The 14,732-nt window shown below is 44.3% G+C and overlaps 1 protein-coding gene across 2 annotated transcripts in view; it reads left to right on the top strand.

Moving 5' to 3' along the window:
• The window catches only part of DICER1 (dicer 1, ribonuclease III), a 561,110-nt gene that overhangs the window by 207,503 nt on the left and 338,875 nt on the right, over positions 1 to 14,732 (top strand). For both annotated transcript variants that reach the window (XM_078660108.1, XM_078660109.1), the window contains exon 13: positions 12,249 to 12,381. In XM_078660108.1, coding sequence (XP_078516234.1) covers positions 12,249 to 12,381 — 133 coding nt within the window. The remainder of the gene's footprint in view (positions 1 to 12,248; positions 12,382 to 14,732) is intronic.

Raw genomic sequence — 14,732 nt, 5'->3', positions numbered from 1 at the left:
TGCAGAGAAGAATTATCCTAAAAATGTACTACTTAATTCCAAAATATTTTGAAGAAATCGTACAATTAGCCAAATGTGTTCTAGTACTGAGAAGTGAAGTAACAGCCTTCTCTGCCTACAGTGAGAGCTGCCAGGTTTTAAATGGTTTCCTAAAAGTAAGCAAAACGGTATACCCCTCCTTCGAAGTGGGAGTGAGTTTCACTTGATGGCTGCCTGATATCAAAATGACCTTCCTCCTTACTTTGTCAAGCTTTCTATATCTTAGTCATCTAATACAAGAACGCTGAAGACAAACATAAAGTTATGGGAGGATAATACCAGTTATAAGTTGCGTATTTAAGAGAGGAATAAAGCAGTGCAGAGCTGTGAAATGCAGAGGTTTTTTAAGAGAATGTTCTTTTCAGCTAGGAGCCAGTGTAAAGTCTGTAGATGGCTAAGAGTACTGAGTAGGACTAGGTAAACCAAAAGGAAAATGAACCACGCTGTTCTGCACCGGTTGGAGGTGTTGAAGTATGTGTGCTGAAAGAAAATCTGATAAATTCATGTCCTCGGACAGAAGAGAAAGGTGTTGTTTTACTTCCTGCTGTGTGGAGTGTTTCAACTATTGTTGACATAACTTTCCCGTAGAATAACTGGTAACAATACCAGAATGTGTTGACTGAGAGTATTGCTTGATTAAAACCCAGATAAGAAATTAAGATAACGAGCTTGACAACCATTTATGTCCACTGGCCACAACAACCCCCGCCAAGACTCGAATATGAAGAATTAGATGTACCATTCTGTACCATGCTATTTAATTGTTCAGTGTAATTTGTTAGTTTCTGCCAACTATCAAAGGATGCCACTGAGGGAATGGTCAGAGCATTCATTTCTTTAATTTTCACCAATCCCACACAATTAGTCTTCGTGATAGTTTCATTTAGGAAAATCATCTGTATGGGAATTAAATAGACTTGAAATAAGTTTCCCTGCCCTGAACCAGCCAGGACTTCGTACCCCAAATTGATTTTAACTCAATAGTGCCCTTCAGGTAATCGTAGCCTTTTAAGGCCAACAGATTGACAACCATAGTGGTGTAAATATAAGCGTAGTTTGAGTAATCATGTATTTATTTGGTTGTTTTGGAGTTAATGTGAAATAACATGACATGGGGTCTGAGGTGTCCTTTCCTGTGAAATATTTGTATTTGTCCTTTTGCTTTTTGGAACTCCCTCGAGGGGGAGTTGGACAATGGTCCCATTGTGTATAATTGAAATGGGGACATTGTCCATTTGTTCTGTGCAAAAAATGGTGCCCATAATGATGGTAACAGAACATATTGGCAAAATTAGCAGAATTAAAATATAGATGCTCTGATTCAAAAATAGTACAATACTCTAATTTAGAAAGCATAGAATTTAAAGTATCAACATTCCAATGATCCGAATGTATCCCAAGTATTAATACATCACCCATAGAAACTTTGAACACATATGGTATCTGCAGAGTCTCCGTAGGACCGAATGTGTCGAAAGGTACTTTATCCCCAAAAAATCCCTCAGTCACTGGAACGGCTGAAATGTTAAGGGGGATAAGTCTCTTTTTAGTTTATGCGATGAAGAATGGTGAGCCAGCACCTCGTTGACTAGTTCTGTACCAGAATGTTCCGGGAGGTAATGTCCATTGATTAGGAAAAAAAACTGTGTCCAATCCACATGAACAAGAAAACAAAGGAAAGAATGATTGAGACATATATCGAAGGTGAGGCTAGATGAGTGCTTTTTTTAACCATGAAATAAAAACACAAATCTGTGCTGGAAGCAGTTGCAAAACAGAAGAACTTTCAGAAGAAAAATCATCTTGATCCATTTAGTACCTGGAGGTACTCAGCTAAAGTTTAGGACTCTGCAGGAGGATTTGAAAAAGCCAACACGTATGGATTCACCACTGGTGGATCATTATGAATGACTTCTGTTGTAATAGACACAGTAGTAGAAACAGATATCATTTTAGGGATGTAAGTCTTGCCGAAAAGAGCTACTATTCCGTGGCATACTATGAAGTATCGGCCACATGGTGTAGTTTGACATGTTCAATGAAGACAAAGCATTTATCTTTATAACCCAGCAGTGGTGGCAAAATTATAGTTTGTGTACCTTGAAGACCTAGGACCGGAACATGAGCACGGTACGCTGAGGCGAATTCTTTTTGGACACACATTTTCTTGAACGAGATCGCCCATTTTAGGAAGCCAGTCGTAAACTAGAAGGGCGACATGAGTAGGCGAAGGATGAGAAGCAGACAAATGTTTGCGTGAATGAGCATCACAGAACTCTTGTAGGTCCTGTAAGACAACACAATCGTTACCTATGGCAAAGGTTGCGGCAGCCGCCACAATGTCTGGACCACCAAGGTCTGGAAATGAATATATCTTTATACCAAAAAGCATTTCGTACAGGGTCCACCCACCCAGAGATATTTTAGGGAGGTTATTTGAAACTCATTGAACCCCATAGAGATAGTTCAACGAACCACACCCTGTACCAAATATCCTAGCCGTTAAGAACCGCTTTAAGTCCCAGTTTATTCTCTCCTCAATAGAATCACCCTCAGGTCGATATGGAAATGAAAAATGTACTTGCACACCCATGGACTATTTTAAATCTCGGCACGCTTTAGTAGCAATAGCTGGACCTTGGTCCAAGTGGAATGCGCCTAAGGCATGAGTCCCGATGAAGACTTGCAAGTCTTTAATAACAGTTTGAGCATCAGCCAAGCTCTGTGGCAAAACCCAGAGGACGCTAGAGCAAGAATCCACTGCAAACAAAATACATTTGTACATAGTATCTGAAATCAGAGGACCGCCATTATCTAAAGCAATGCAACCGACAGGCTGCTTAGAGATAAAGAGTTGTCTCTGAGGTGGACGAGACACAGTAGAACTTTTAATCTGCTAACATATATTACCACATAAGCATATTTTCTGGTTAGTTGGTATACACCTTGCCACCAATATCTTTGCTGTAAGAGTGAATTGGTGGCAGTCACACCGGCATGAGCAGAAGCTACACCGTCATGTGCAACAACAATTAAATCATGTTTGCTGTTCGTGTTGGGAATCGCACAATCCCCAACGCCAGGAATATTTCCAAAAGGAACATTTTGGTCATTTAAATTATAGAAATAGTTATAATTATTATTATATTTGCATTTATATCGCGCACAGCTACTCAGTGTCCCGGCGCATATTGGGGTGGTGCTCTTAAAAGCATTAATGGCAACCAAAATATCATTGTAGATAAGAGTCTTAGAGCATGTTATTGTTGTAATTTTAGATGTGGCTACTGCAGATCGGGCTGCTTAATCAGCCAGAGAATTCCTTATGGCGAGTGCTCCCACACATTGATGACTCAATGCATGTATAACATGAGTTAGTGGCAATCTTTCCTTCAGATATGACACTTTAACCCAAAGCTGCATGTGCTTGATAGTGCTACCCTGGGAATCTCTGAAGTCATTTTGTCGCCCAAAATGTAAATTGTCATTAAAGACTATACAAATCACACACAACCAGTGTGGAAAATGTAGGTTTCGTATTTTCAAGTGCAAGGAGTACAGCCTTCAGTTGAGCCAACTGAGAAGTGCAGTTCCCCAAGAGACTGTGTGCGAGCAGTTTGAGGGTGAAAGACTCCGAGATAATGCCAAGAACTATGGCGCATAGGGCAGAATATTGTTGCTTATTCCCACTTATCCCATGCATAGTCAGGAGGATAAGGCAAGTCTCCATGACCCTCATTCTGGTGGCACCCACCTGGGCCAGGCAGCCATTGTATTCGATGCTAATAGAGATGTCTTTCACCCCTCATGAGAAAGTCCCCGTCACCTTCTCACTCAACATCCGGGACTAAGCAGACACCCAGACCCTAGTAAACTAAATCTAAGAAATTGGTGCCTGGGCATTTAAAAGTTGAAAACCTAAACCTCTCAGAAAACTGCATAGTTATTTTGCACGAAGCAAGTAAAACTACCATAAATGGATGCTATGTTTCCAAATGGAAGCGCTTCAGGCACTACTGTCTTGCAAGTCTGCTTGATCCTTTTATTGTAATGTTCAGGTTATCATTTTCTATATCTTACATCTCCAAAAGGCTGGGCCTCCACCTGTCGGTAGTAGCCGCAAAGATACGGAACCACGAACGCTCTTTCCATTTTAGAATTACTGTAATTAAAGCTTTTATGAAGGGCCTTAAATGAGTCATACCTCCTTAGAACACCCTCTCGCCCCTGTATGAAATTTGAATGTGATTCTCAATAGGTTCATGGGACCACCTTTTTAACTTCTACATTCAGCGGATTTTCAGTTCCATTCGTAGAAAGTCGTTTTGGTAGCTATTTCTTCCTTAAAATGTGTTAGTGAGCTGGTGGGGGCGCTAGGTGGCGTACGAGCGGAATGGCCGCCATGGTGTGAGGCTCCCGTAGCCTGGCGCAGAAATCCTTTAATTATCCTTGCCCCAACTACGACATCCGCCCTGAAACATAGCGGCAAGTGGAACCCAGAGTCTGGGGCATCAGCGTGCCAAGTTTGACGATGATCCGTGATGCTGCAGCTGATCAAGTGAGAGGCCGAGGCGAGTCCCTGTGCGGCCTGGTGCTGCCGAGCGGGGACGATCAGCACGCAAGTACCACGGCGCCCATGCGGTGTCAAGGCCGCGGCGCTGAACTGGCTGCGACAGAGGAGCGGTGAGTGCCTTCGTGGTGGTGCCGGTGCGCACATATTTGCAACGAAACGGAGGGCCTACATAATTACGCCATGATAATAACGGCTGCAGACGTGAGGCGCGGCGGATAATAGGCCTGAAATTCCACACGGGTGGCGATCGGTCATAGGTGGTGGCAATACTACGTGCGCACCTCTGAAAAAAGACTGCGTTGGGTGCGGTGTGAAGCGCGTGGCATACTGGGGGCAACTCCGTCATAGAGAGCGCCAATACAGGGGACTACGCAGCGCCGTCACACAGCGCTGCAATACTGCCTTGTTCCCGGGGTTAGAGGCTGAAGCGGAGTCATTTGGACATCTGGGCAAGGAGGAACTTTAAAAAGGAGGGGGTACGTTGCTGATATCCCAGCTCCCATACACCCCTGAGGCCAGCGGGCGCGAGTGGTGGTGCGAGGCACTTTTCTTTGCCAGGTTGCTGGGGGTCCTAATGTGAGGTACTGGCCACAAATGCTGTATGTCCTAGGTGGCGCACCGACAGATATGCTGGACATATGCCGATTGTTGGCCCCCTGCATCTAGCACCATTTTTGTGGCCCACACTGCGCTTGGGGAAACCAGATACGCAACAGCCGCACCTTACATTCGACGCAAAGAAAGGCACGCCGCTAAGGACAACAGAGGTTGATACTGGCGCAGAGTGCTCATCGGAGAACCCGCAGCCTGTACAGAGTAATGATATAAAGGCGATCCTCCAGGAAGTGCGACAGGGCTTTGCGAACATGGCTGATAAAATAGATACCCTATTCACGCGCATGGATGCGATAGTCCACAAGATAGATTGCCATGAGACACGCATAAAAGACGCCGAGCACCGCATATCGGAGACTGAAGACAACACAACCTGCCTCCAAAACACAGTAACGCAGATGGACAAGCTCCTTAAAGTAATAGCTGCGAAGAATAAGGACATTGAAGCACGAAGTCGGAGGAATAATATTTTCGTGCCAGGAATACCGGACAGTACCAACACGGGCAAGATGGAGGTGTATATTGAAAACTGCTGATGGAGGTGGTAGGAGTGGAATCGTTATCCCCTCACTTTATCATTGAAAGGGTTCATCGCTCTCTTGGACCAAAACCTCCACCGGGTAGTACCCCCGACCTATCATCGCGCGTTTATTGAATTATAGGGATCGCAATGTGGCCCTGAAGGTGGCGAGAGAAAAGAAACAACTACACTTCGAGGGAGTGCCCTTCACCATGTATCCAGACTTTACCACACACGTTCAAGATGAGGCGCAAATTACACCATGTGAAACAAAATTTGTGGCAAGCTCAAATTAACTATGCCCTTCTGTACCCCGCAATCCTCCGGGTCACCTACCAGGGTAAACAAATGTTTTATACCAACCCCCAACAGGTCGAAGAAGTTCTAAAGCAGATTAAGAAACAAAAGGCTGCATCCTCTACACTGGTGGGCTCGCAAAATCGCAGTCACCATCTTCAGACTGATGGCTAAACAAACAGTTAAGTAGCCAATATGTCACTTGCTCATGAGAACAGACATTGCCCTGCGCCGAAGTGGATAATATCTCCAATACATGTTCTACATCACACTGGGGCGCCTGATGGAAAGGACAAGAGTTTCTCCCAGAGGGGGCATGTATTTTGAAGACGACCAGGCACCCTCGAGGCCCACTAAGGGACGTGCTTGACAAGTCATTCCCCGAACGGCGAGGGATACCCGTGGACAACATAGTAGTGTTTTCCCCCCTACGGGTGACCCCCACTTTGTCTTACACTGGACCTGGTCATTGACCAACAAAGTTCACAGTAATGGTTTGTTTAATGGGTACTAGGGAGGGGGGTGGGTTTTATGGAACTGGCATGATTGGGATCCTTCAGTGGGTGGGGAGGTAGGGGATTGGGTTGGCGAACATCTTGACACGCGTAGCTTATGGAATTCTTTCTTTAAATGTATTTCTCATGCTGTCCGATTATGGTCATATGTAGCTTTGCACTCTTAATAGTTATTACACTACACATGGGTATGGTCGGACATGGTGGATAAAAACCAAGTGAATATCATGTCCTGGAACGTCAGAGGCTTGGGAGATCTGAGAAAGCGTAGGCAGATTTTGGCGTATCTAAACCGTCAGCAGATAAGCATAGCACTGCTTCAGGAAGCCCATATAGACCCACGCTCTCCAGGTATGTTCGCTAGCAAATGGGTGGATGGTAGTTTTTTTCCTCCACGGCATAGTCATTTTAATAAAAAAGCGAACACCTTTTGCATTGACGAGTGTGTTAACTGAGCCCCAGGGGCGATATGTAATAGCATGGGGTCGCCTGGGTAGGTACTCCCTTACAATAGCTAATTGCTACGGTTCTAATGTCGACACGCCTGACTTCTTTAATACCATTTGGGGCAAAATTGCGAGCATAGGGTCCACACATATAATATGTGGCGGGGATTTTAATGTAGCCCTTAATCCGGTCCTGGATCGGTCTAATACTGCGCCGCATCATTACACCAACTCCCAAGCGACAGTGCGGGGTATACTGGAGGAGGCGGGATTGGTAAATAGCTGGTGTTACACCCACCCACACGTCAAGGAAGGCACACACCTTGCAGCACATGCTGGGACGTGGGCTCGGCTGGATTATTGTCTACTCTCCTGGGGACTAGGACAGGCTATCTGGAAGGTACTTCATCTTGCCAGAACCTTTTCCGATCACTGCCCCGTGAAGCTCATACTCACACTTCCAGGTTACGATAAACCTAGGCCTAGCTGGCTGCTGCAGCCTACTGACCGGTTGGACATGGTATTTCACGCCGAACTGGGGGAAGAGATTCAAGATTTATTTCTGAGAAACAAAGGCCCGTAGACAATGTGGAGACAATATGGGAGGCCTTTAAGGTCACAATAAGGGGGTATTGTATGGCAAAAAGTTTTGGAGTGCTCAGGGATATACAAACCAGGCTCAGGGCGCTGGAGCGGGACCTGAGAGCGTAGAGGTGCAAATGGGGACTGGGGAAGTGGGACAGGTACAGACAGACTTCTGGGAGAAGCTGTTGGAATATGAGGACACTGTGGCACACAAGATAAAATTTAGGGCACGATATGGTGAGGGCGAACGGCCAGGAACAGCCCTGGCCGAAGTGATCAGACGCCCTCGATTTTCCCCTCATATCCTAGAAGTTAAAGGACCTGGGCAAGTTATCAACCGAGGAACGATTGACATGCTTAACACATTTACCTCGCACTATAGCACATTATACACCACGCAACGCAGCGGATCGCTGGATATGGATGAATTTTTGAAGGATGTCGCGCTTGGGTGGTTTAGCGACACGCAGAGAAAGTTCTTATGTCTTCCATTTGGGCTGGACGAAATTAGGGAGGCGATTACGCAACTGAAAATTGGGAAAGCGCCTGGTTTGGATGACATTCCCACCGAATTCTATAAACACTATATAGACATTATGGCTCCAGTTCTTAAGGAAATTTATGAGGAATCCTTAGAAAGGGGAGTGCTCCCCTTCTCGATGCGTGAAGCTCTGATCACTTCCCTTTTTAGGCCGGGAAAGCCCCCAGAGTCTTTCGACTCTTATAGTCCGCTTTCACTTATAAACTGTGACACGAAAATACTGGCCAAAATATTGGCTAATAGGTTAATCCTCCTAGTGGATAAACTCATACATCCCTACCAATCAGTATTTGTCCCAGGAAGAGCCACAACTCCCAATCTTCGCACCCTGTTTTCTCTACTCCAGAATGTGGCACCTGACTTTCCACTAGCCACAGTTTTTGTAGACGCCACTAAGGCTTTGATTCAGTGGAGTGGGATTATTTATTCGGAGTTTTACAACGCATGGGCTTTCCTTCTTTATTCATCTCCTGGATTAAGTTGTTATATCAGCAGCCTACTGCCAAAGTATTGATCAATGGTCTTCTCTCTTCTGCGCATTCCATTACGAGGGGCACGCGTCAGGGATGCCCGTTATCCCCACTCCTCTTTGCTATAGCGGTTGAACTGCTGGCATCCAAACTTAGCCAACATCATCGCGATAGGGCGTTTTGTTGCTTTCTGTGCCAAATCTTGTTATCCCGTTATGCGGACGTCATTACCTTGTATATCAGGGATCCCCAACAAAATTTAAACCCTATACTACGGGAATTCCTCGTCTTTGGTAGGCTCTCTGGGATTAATATTTACTGGGGGAAATCCCAGTTTTTTCCTTCAACGCCTGTGGTTGTCAAATTTGCGGTAGATTTCCCACTGGAATGGTGTGGCACTGACCTGCGCTATCTGGGTATACAGTTGACTGGAGACAAGGAAGCCACCATACGGCTCAACTATGGCTCAGCCATCACGAAACGTGCTGACAATATCACTCACTGGATATCCCTGCCCCACTCGTTTGCAGGCCTTGCTTCTCTCATTAAAATGGTTGTTCTCCCGCAATTTTTATACCTTTTTATGAATATACCTTATAATCCTGGCTCCTATTTCTTTAAAACTCTACGTACTGAGTTGCTACGACTTCTTTGGGGAGGGAAGCAGCCAAGGCTTCAGTGGTCTATACTTACAAAACCCTATGCTCAGGGTGGCTTTGACATACCGGACTTTGAGGTCTATTTTCTCAGTGCACAGACGCACTATGCATATTATTGGATTAACCACCCCCAGATATATGCCGCAGGTTGCTACGGAGGATTGGCTTGCGGACCCTATTCCGTTGACCGGTCTTACACATGCCCCTGCTCAAACGCGCGCAACACCGCCTACCAGTCACAGGTACGGTGGATGCCTGACACCGCATTACAGATATACTCGCCGCTCCCTTGCTATACTCCTATCACCCTAGTGTGCCACTGCTGCAGGAAAAAGGCTTTCATAAGATATGCGAAAGGGTTAATATCTCTGAATGGGGTGACTTGTTCCATGAAGGCGAGTTCCGCTCTTCGAACCACTTCTTTCACGGGATTTGGCCTTCTCCTTTAGATTATTTCCTATATGATCGATTACGACAAGGTATACGGTCAGTTATTCCTTATTTCCCGCAGGAACGCACAACCCTCGCACCCCTGCACCTAATGCTAGGATCCGTGGGTGGTCAACATCTAGTGTCTAGGTTATACAACAACATACGCATGCAACAAATAGGTGTTTCGAGCCCTGCCCAAGCGCACTGGGCCGCAGAATTGGAGGAGGATGTCACTGATGAAAAATTGACTTACTGCTGTCTCCAGACCTCACAGATATCTGCTAGTTGCAGGCTACGTGTCATACACTATACATTTTTACACCGCCTGTACTAAACCCCCGGCAAAAAAGTTCAGGTTCTAGTTGTCTGACAATGATTGTTGTGAAAGTTATAGGAGACCAGAAGCTGGATTATTCCATTTAGCATGGGAATGCCCAAGGGTGCAGGAATACTGGAAGCAGGTTCATGTGGCACTTGAGAAAATGACAAGCAGCACGTTAGCAAGGGACCCACTGGTGGCGCTCTTATGCTATACTGCGCAGATACCCAAATCATATTGCAAATTTCTGGTTGTATCATTTTTACTGGCAAAGCGCAGAGTGGCATGTTGGTGGGGCAGAGGCAGGGCTCCGAAGTTCAAGAATTGGCTAGGAGACTTGCTCTATTGTCAGGAACAGTCAACCATTTATGCCGAGACACTTCCACTAACCTCTAGACCCAAGGATATATGGGGCCCGCTACAAAGCTACCTTCTCCTACGGGATGCAGATGGGTCAGACACTACCCCTCTGGAAGCCGCTGCTTAACTGTGTTGTGCAGGCATTTCTCATTGATACTGCCTTCTCTCTGACGCAGATGTATGATACTCACTTAATGCAGCGGATCCCCGCACTAGACTCCCCTGCCTCGCCACTAATGCTAGAAAACCTGTAATGGCTGGCCTTGATGTATTATGTATAGGACTGAGCTATGTGTCTGCTGAACTGTACTTATGATGTTTTAGAATATGCCTACTCTGCATTATTCATGATATGTGGACATCTGATGTTACGACATGAGTTCAAAGATTTATCTAACTGCAGTGTTTTTATTTTGCTGCTGCAAAGCATTGGATGAGAACACATTGTATGTTGAAGCCTGTAATGCTCATGCTCCTTTTTTCTTTCTTGTTGCAATGATAATGTAATACTTATTGCATGTGAGCTACAGGCACTCCCTGCCCAGGAGCCATTTAATCAGGTACATGGAGACCGAGTAGTGCGTGCTTTGTACTAATCCGAAGTTCGTACCCAAGGTGGATTTTCCTTTCCGTTTGAATCAGACAATTTAACTAAGAGTCTTCTTCCGACAATCCCTCATTCGGTTCCAAAGTGGGCTTTGCACACACTAGACATAAAGAGGGCATGCAAATATTCTATCAGCAAAACAAAATTCTAATGAAAGACTGCACAGCACTTTGTTGCTTATGAAAAGCCATACTGGAGTCCGGCAATTTCCACTTTCCAGTTAAGGTGTTGGGGTGCAGATGGATTGTGAGATGCATTCAAACCATGCTATGCTAAAGTAAAGAGACTGCTCTCAATACCTCCTAGGGCACACGCTACATGTAAGAAGGGGGCTACCATGACATTCTTGGGTAACATCCCCATAGCTGACGTGTAAGGTAGCAATGTGGTCAACACTGTGCACATCCACAAAACGTTATTATGTGGACATATTAGCGCACCAGCAAGCTCTAGTTGTCCGAACATTATTGGGAACTTAATTTCAAACATCTGCCACATCTGTCCACTACCCCTTGTTGGAAGTATACTGCTTTATAGTTGATGCAAAGCATGTACATTAACATCCACACATGCTGCAAACAGAATGCATTACTTTTCTTGTAGGCACATGTTCTTAGCATGTAGTGCTGTAGATTCACAGGCACCCTCCTGCCACCCCAGAATTGGGAAATAGCATGTTTTTTCTACAAAGTACAGGATACATATTTTTAGTGATGTGCTCCACTTCATTCTCACTTTTACCTTGCTGCATGGAAAACAATTTAAGAGTGAAGTTGATGCACAAGCACATTGTGGACTAAGGGAGTAGTCACTCTACCTCAAGTGACTCAAAGCTTCAAAGAACAACTTATATTGTCCGGTCCCAATACTGAATAGGACTATGCAAAGCATGTGAATATACAGCACTACATGCCACAAACAGATTCTTATGGGGGGTAAGTAGCATATTCCTTTTTAGCCAATATATTGGGAGAGTGATGTAAAAAAAATGCAGATCTTCAGGCTTGCGCAACAGCTGTGGAAGCTGGATATAGCTGCATCCTGCACCAAGCACTAATAATACACTACACTACACTACACCACACCACACCACACACACACACACACACACACACGCACACACTTTTAGTAGGTAGAACTGTTAATCATACATTTTATTTTTTTATATTCCAGTTGTGAAAATGTGTAAATAGATTCTTCTCTGATGTTTCTTATGAAAGTTAAACTTTTATTTTCGGGAAATTTAGATTGTGTTTTTTGTCATTTATAGATATTGTGCTAGATTACCAAGTGACCCATTCACTCACCTTGCACCGAAATGTAAAACTCGACAACTGCCTAATGGTACTTTTTACTCAACCCTTTTTCTGCCAATCAATTCACCTCTTCGAACTCCAATAGTGGTAAGTGTTGGGTTGGATTAAACGCATCCTTTATTTAGAGTAATTGATTAAAAAAGCATGCAGGTGAAAAACAGCATCTGGGGAGTTATGAGATAAGATATTATTCTTACTTCCCTAATCCAATGGAAGTTTGAATTTTAGCTAGTCCATTTCATTGGCTTTCAATAATCATTTTTGTTTAATTTCAAAATGTATACCTATTGGTTTGAATCTAAAAAGTTAGGTGTTAATTTATTATTATTATTATTATTATTATTATTATTGCTAACTACTTCACTCAACCTCTGCTTACTTTATTTTTACTTACTTTGAAATTAAGGATAACTGAATTCTGCTTTGTCAAAAGTTTTGAAATGTATGGAAGGCCCCTGCCTTACTTCTTCCGTAAATAAACAAGTAGGGCTTGTAGTTATGTATTTTACATATATTATTTATATTATACAACAGAAATTGATAAAAATAAATCTATCATACAGTTTAACTGATCAATATTAATTATTTTTTCTAATATAACAATTGTTTTTCTTGAACTTTTTAATTTTAAAGTCTAACATTTACAGGATTGTTCAGCTATAGTGCTGTCCCAAGGTAAGGTAGGATTGGAGTAAGGAGTGATATAACCACATCTTAAGTAGGGAGAGTAAGCATGTGGGTAAGCCTTCAGAAAGCCAATAAATTAATTATTCCTAATGCTGCAGGTGGCCCAGCTAGTTACTTGAAATACAAAATGGTAAAGTCAAGCAACACCGGGGCATAACGATGAGTTTCATATGAAAACAGCAGATGTAACCAAAATCATTAGGTACCTAGCTCCCAGTATGCAACACATTTTACACTTGATTTAAATGCCTGTGTGAACTTAGACAATTCTGAGGTCCTAATGATCTCTGAGGAAGCTTGGCTCCGGTTAGCAAAACCCATGAAAAAAAAGATCTTAAAGGCTAGTCAGTCCTTACATTTTTTCAATCTTCAGGTCCATATGCCAACTGCGCCCTTTTTAAGTCTAATTTGCCATTCTCTGAAGCTTTGCCAAAAGGTAAAGTCTTAACCCAACCCTGAAGTAGGGCAAAGTGTCGCAGGTATTGACAAACGTGTACATTAGATGGTGCCAGGAGCAACTTCAGTTGAAATCATGGGAGATTCATTTCTGATAGCTTGATAGACTGTACACCCTTATCTAGGGTTGATATGAATGATGCCGGCAGAGTTGATGGCACCAGAGCCAAAGGCCCAAAGCCAGTGCTGGACCGGATGTGGGTTCAAGGGGCTCAGATGACGCAGAGAATCTACCTGCCAGCTGAAGTCAGGGGTTTTATAAAGTGAGCTACTCAGCCGTGTTGAATCCTGCTGTTTTTAGACAGTGACATCTTCCTTGCACACTGGATCATTTAAAAAAAAATGTTGTCATTTTACCAGGTAGAAGCTCTGGATCAGAATCTGAAGGGAAGGAAAGGAACAAACATGCCTGGCTTGGATGGTGTGCTACTCAGCTGTGTAGTTAAGGAATCTGCTGCTAGACTATGTCTCTACCAGATACTCATTACCGAAGTTAAGTAACTCGTCCTTTAGGTGAGGCGGTCGGAGTTGGTCAGGATGCTACCAGGCATATCATTAAACCAGGCCTGGATACTGTGGACTCGATGGCCTGATAGATGAAATCGTCCATGCTCTACGATGTCAAATTTGGCTATGCTCCTGTGATGTATTCCTATAGGTTCTGAATCGATCCCCCTATTCCTGACCCTATTCTGGTTAAACAAACCAACAAGTTAACTAGCAGTCAGCCCATGAGGCAGAAAACCCCCATGATGCAGATACCGTTATCTGACGCAGTCACACTACGGCACAGGAACGTGTTATCTGATTAGGTCATAACGCTTGCGATCTAATTAGACAAGCGATATTCCTCCAGCCCCTGATAAGGCATACGAAGTTCTCATAACAAATCAAACCTATGACAACCTGGGCAAAACCCTGCGGCCATTGTTTTGATTTCACAGAGAACTTCAGCAAAAGAATGTGCTAACGAGCAAGTCGTATGACATCCTTATTGACGTATCTATGTCCATCCTTACGTCAATCTCGGCACCTTAAAGGTATAAATATTACCGATATTGCCCTATGCAAACACACGCGGTGGTGACGAGACGGAGCAGCCATACTTGCCGAAGCGAAGAGCAGAGCAGACCCCGCTGGCGCAGCCCCGCCTTCCTGACGCGCTGAGAACGAGACGCGCTGCTTTCTCCTGCCGAGAAATCCAGCACCGGCGCTTCCGGGTAGCCCTCGCAGGCAGCCTGGAATATCGAGACCAGAGAGAGAGATACCATCCCTCATTCAACCTAGATTCCAGG

Source organism: Lissotriton helveticus, chromosome 9 (genome assembly GCF_964261635.1).
Source record: "Lissotriton helveticus chromosome 9, aLisHel1.1, whole genome shotgun sequence".
Classification (NCBI taxonomy): domain Eukaryota; kingdom Metazoa; phylum Chordata; class Amphibia; order Caudata; family Salamandridae; genus Lissotriton; species Lissotriton helveticus.
This window is presented reverse-complemented; position numbering and strand designations above follow the sequence as displayed.